The sequence below is a fragment of the Mirounga leonina genome, unplaced genomic scaffold (assembly GCF_011800145.1).
Source record: "Mirounga leonina isolate KUSES-001 unplaced genomic scaffold, KU_Mleo_1.0 Mir_166, whole genome shotgun sequence".
Lineage (NCBI taxonomy): Eukaryota > Metazoa > Chordata > Mammalia > Carnivora > Phocidae > Mirounga > Mirounga leonina.
Window position 1 is genome coordinate 27,010,642 of NW_023270418.1, and position 4,897 is coordinate 27,015,538.

At 42.8% G+C, this 4,897-nt stretch overlaps 1 protein-coding gene across 1 annotated transcript; it reads left to right on the forward strand.

Moving 5' to 3' along the window:
• The first annotated feature begins 948 nt into the window (after positions 1-948).
• Positions 949-2,405, forward strand: LOC118015883 (olfactory receptor 4D10). Its single transcript, XM_035012926.1, has one exon. It carries the CDS (start codon positions 972-974, stop codon positions 1,905-1,907), a length of 936 nt encoding a protein of 311 aa, XP_034868817.1. The 5' UTR covers positions 949-971; the 3' UTR covers positions 1,908-2,405.
• Positions 2,406-4,897: the final 2,492 nt, after the last annotated feature.

Genomic DNA, 4,897 nt, shown 5'->3' on the forward strand with positions numbered 1-4,897 from the left:
TATGAAGATTGCAATAAATACTCACTTGCTAAGTACAAAGTGGAACAAATAAAAATTTATAAAAATAAGTAAGAATTATCCATAACAGTGTATGAAAAAAAAAAGGCATTATTCTAATGATACTAACGTCTCTCCTTGCTGTGTGATCTCTCTTTCTCTTAGCTCTGATTCAAAAAAGAGGCAGAAGAGTGTGATGGATACAGAATAGTTCACTTCTCAAAATCAGGTCATTATCCTTATTCTTTCCCCCACACTCAGGCAAAGACCACATCAGTTATAGAAGATGAAGAAGTTCTAGAAAATTGCTATAAAACACTGTGCACCTAAAAATTTGTTAAGAGGGTAGCTCTCATGTTTAATTGTTTTTACCACAATAAAAAAATTTAATGTGATTCTTTGAGATTTAGATTTATACGCTGTCTCAATCTGTTCTCCAATAGCAATTTTTGAATATTTTAAAATGATTATCAAGCAAATAATCTGATTAGTATAAAGTAATAATCACAGTAACAAGTTACCTACATGGAATAATAGGCTGAAGATTTAAGAAATTTGACATAAAGCAGTCAAGAGCAAGGAAACTGACTCATGCCACAGCAACACTGCAATAAGAAACAGAACAACGTTATTTTCTAGCAAGATAAGACCCTCTTGAAGTCAATGGAATATTTGCTAATATGAACATTACGCTTGTAGACTATAAGTCTACAATGGCTGGAAACATGCTTATTCTTTCCAAAATGAGTTTTATAGGAAGAGAATTATTGAATGACTTTGCATGTGGTAATTTTATTTGATCACAAAACTGATTTCAATCTTAAAATTTGGACAGCCCAACAAATTGCAAACACTACAGCCATATGGGCAAGATTCTGAATTGCAGTCTTAGTGCTTAGGAGGAAAATGAAATCAATAGCCAAGTACGTTCATGTGAAGTAGCTTGAAACAAAAGAGAAAAACAAAATGACTCAATGGAGCTGAAAAACTACACCAGGGTGAAAGAATTTACTTTCCTTGGCCTAACCCAGAGTCAAGGACTGAGCTTGGTCTTATTTTTTTTCCTGCTTCTTGTGTACTTGATAACTCTCCTGGGAAACCTCCTCATCATGGTCACTGTGACCTATGAGCCTCGCCTTCATACCCCTATGTACTTCCTGCTCCGTAATTTATCTGTTGCCGACATCTGCTTTTCCTCCATCACAGCTCCCAAGGTTCTGGTGGACCTTCTGTCACAGAGAAAGACCATCTCCTTCAATGGCTGCTTCACCCAGATGTTTTTCTTCCACCTTGTTGGAGGGGTGGACGTATTTTCTTTGTCAGTGATGGCACTGGATCGATATGTGGCCATTTCCAAGCCCCTGCACTATGTGACCATTATGAGTAGAGGCCGTTGCATTGGATTAATAGTGGCTTCCTGGGTGGGGGGCTTTACCCACTCCATCGTACAGATTTCCCTGTTGTTCCCACTCCCCTTCTGTGGACCCAATGTTCTTGACACTTTCTACTGTGATGTCCCCCAGGTCCTCAGGCTCGCCTGTACAGACATTTTTATGCTTGAGCTGCTGATGATTTCCAATAATGGACTGCTCACCACACTGTGGTTTTTCTTCCTCCTGGTGTCATATATGGTCATATTATTAGTAGTAAGGTCTCAGGCAGGGGAGGGAAGGAGGAAAGCCATCTCCACCTGCACCTCCCACATCACTGTGGTGACCCTGCACTTTGTGCCCTGCATCTATGTCTATGCCCGGCCCTTCACTGCCCTCCCCACCGATAAAGCCATTTCTGTCACCTTTACTGTCATCTCTCCTCTGCTGAACCCCTTGATCTACACTCTGAGGAACCAAGAGATGAAGTCAGCCATGAGGAGATTGAAGAGAAGATTCATGCCTTCTGACACGGAATAGACAGGTAGTTCACGCCTTCTCAACACCCTTAAAAAGTCTGTCCATGAAATAAACTGTATTTATTCAAGGTTTCTAATTAATTTTTATGTTTCTGCTAAGCTACAGAGGACTTTCAAAGATTCTGCTCAGCATGCAGTAATAATGTCAAAATATGGGTTCCATGGTACAAAAGAAATCAAATTGTTAGCCAGGGGGGTACATGTTGCTTTTGCAACACAGCCTTGGAAGAAACAAGGAAATAAAAATATACTCATTTTATCAATTTGGAATTTTCAACTCTATTGAGGTATTATTGCGTGAAAATAAAGGAAACCTCATTTAAAAATGGAGTCGGGAAGCCCTGAAGGGGGCGCTCTCACACTACCACTGGCTGTAAGAGGCCTACCCGGCATTCCCCAGCAGGGAGAAGCCTGTTCTGCCCCAGCAGGAGGAGGGAAGAATTTCTCTGGCCCAGCAACAGCCCCGCTAATGAGAACTCAGCAAAAACAGCCCCGCCCAGCTTCCTTCTCTCCAGTATAAAAGCAAGCGCCTCTCCCCTATTCTCCCCCACTTGCCTGTTTTTTGCCATAGTTGGCTTGTTCTGAATAGCAGTTCCTCAACCGTCCCCAAATAAACTCATTTTGCTGGTAAAATAACTGGCCCTTTTGGTTTTTAAGGTCAGTATTACATGGTGACCACAAAGGAACCTGAAGGAGATGAACCCCTAAGTAAGTAATGGCCCCTAGAAGCGTGTGAGGCACCCACTTGAGCCCCTTGCACTCTCTGCTTCCCTGAGTCATCTTTTCCCTTTGGGTTCCAAGTCTCCTCTCAGATCAGGGTTCCCTCCTTCAAGCTGAGCTCCACAACTGTATTTGGAATCTGGTTTTATGTTGTTGGGAAGGCACTACCCCTTCTGGTGACTACTCTTCTGTTTACTGAATCTCTGGTTTTGAGTAACAGCATCTGAATCTGCTAAATTCTCTCAGGAAGGTCCTCCTTCTGGGGCCCAGTCTGGTTTTATGTTTAAAAACTACGGTCCTTCCTCAAGAGTATTTTAAATTAATTGGACCAACTTAACCAAAATTAATTTAGAACTCCAATGGCCATTAGGGGGCACTTTTGATCTCCCCAAATTTGCTTTTCTTAGAAGACCACACCTTTAAAAAACACAAACGGAATGGGATGCCTATTTCAGCTGGTATCTTGAGGCTTCCAAGTGTGTTCAGGACTCTAAAATCACCTCTCTACAAAATGCCATTTCCAAGTTAACTGAGGCAAACAAGCAACTGAAAAAAGACAAGCTTTTGAGGACTTGTTCTCCCCTCCCCCCTCCTCTTTATCTCCATCCTCACTTTCATTCGCTCCACTTCTCTCACTGAACTTCCCATTTTTTCCAAACCTCTCCCCATGTCCTCCTCCTCTGAACCCATTGGAACCTGTTCCTTTAAACTTAGGCCCTCTAGGGAGGCCTGGGTGGCTCAGTCAGTTTAGTGACTCGAGATTTTGGCTCAGGTCATGATCTCAGGGCCGTGGGATGGAGCCAGTCACGTGTTGGGCTCTGAGCTCAGTGCAGAGTCTGCTTGTCCTTCTCCCTCTGCTCCTTACCCCACTTGTGCTTGCTCTCTCTCTAAAATAAATAAAATCTTTTAAAAGAATAAAATAAAGTAAGATAAAATTAGACCTTCTGAGGATCCTAAATGGTAAGCCTATAATTTCCTATCTTTCCTGGACTAAGGATGAACTATGAGCCATGGCCAAAGATTTTCCTAGAGTTACTGAAGATCCTCATAGATCTGCCAAGGAATTTAACAGTGGTTCAAACTTACCAACTAGGTTTCTGATTTGTACCAGCTAGCTCACATGCTCCCTGGAGAAGGCCAAGCCAACGCTAGATGAAAGCAGCTAATTGGGATGATCCTGAAGGCTCCAGGACTGCAAAACAAGAGGCCAATCCCCTGTCTTGTTATGTGATCAGGCTCACCAATCACTAAATGACTCCCCCTGGCAACCCCTAGGCTTTCCCAAAACCTGTTGATTTAAGATTCAGGCTTGCACTCAGAAACCCAGGGAACCTGTGCATGATGATTACCATCAACTACAAATTGTTTTTAAGGAAAATTCTGGCCTTCCTATGGATGTAGAATCCATTCAGGTAGCCTTCAACTCTGTGCTTAGTAATAGGCTGAACTGGCATCTTTCCCTCCTAGTTAAAAGGAGCAGGATAGAATGGGAAACTGTATCCACTCCAGATTTAGTTAATTTAGCAAATCAGCTAGCTCACCTGCACCATTGAGAATTCAACTACAAGACCACTAAGATCCTTAGTTTTCAGTTCCAACAAATGGGAGTCCCCTAAATAAAACCCCCTCCTGGCCTCTGCTATTATTGGGAAAATCCAGGATGTTGCAAGAAAGATTGCTACAAAAGTGCCCCAAGTGTCTTCAGCCCTCTGACCAGCCTTTCGCACACCCTCTCACAGGACTCCGAGGAAATACAGGGACTTTCCCCAGTTCTGCTCTTAACCAGCGTGGAGAAACAACTCTCCAGATTGGGAATGAATCTCTCCCTATACCTTATTGACGTCAGAGCCACACTCTTGGTGCTCCACACCGTTGTTATTAAACCCGTGCCCTGGGGTTCTGAACCATCTGAAACGGTTCAAACATAGGGAGTCTCAAACCTCAACACCTTCCTATCTCTAAGCTTGTCCACTTTTGGTTAGGCCTCCTAAGAGATACTCATTCTTTTCTCCCCAAAATTAATCAATACCCTATAAATTAAGAGGATTTTCAAGGCATCAAGTCCATAAAAAAAGATCATAAGGCTCAGGACCTCCTGATCCCCTGCTCTAGTCCTTGTGATATTCCTACGGTGCCTGTGAAGAAACCCAAAGCCCGCGGATAGAGATTTGTCCAGGATCTCTGACCCATGAACAATATTGTTATCCCTCACCATCCTGTTGTTCCAGCCCCAATATTTTGTTAGCCTGCATCCCCGCTGAAAGCAAATAT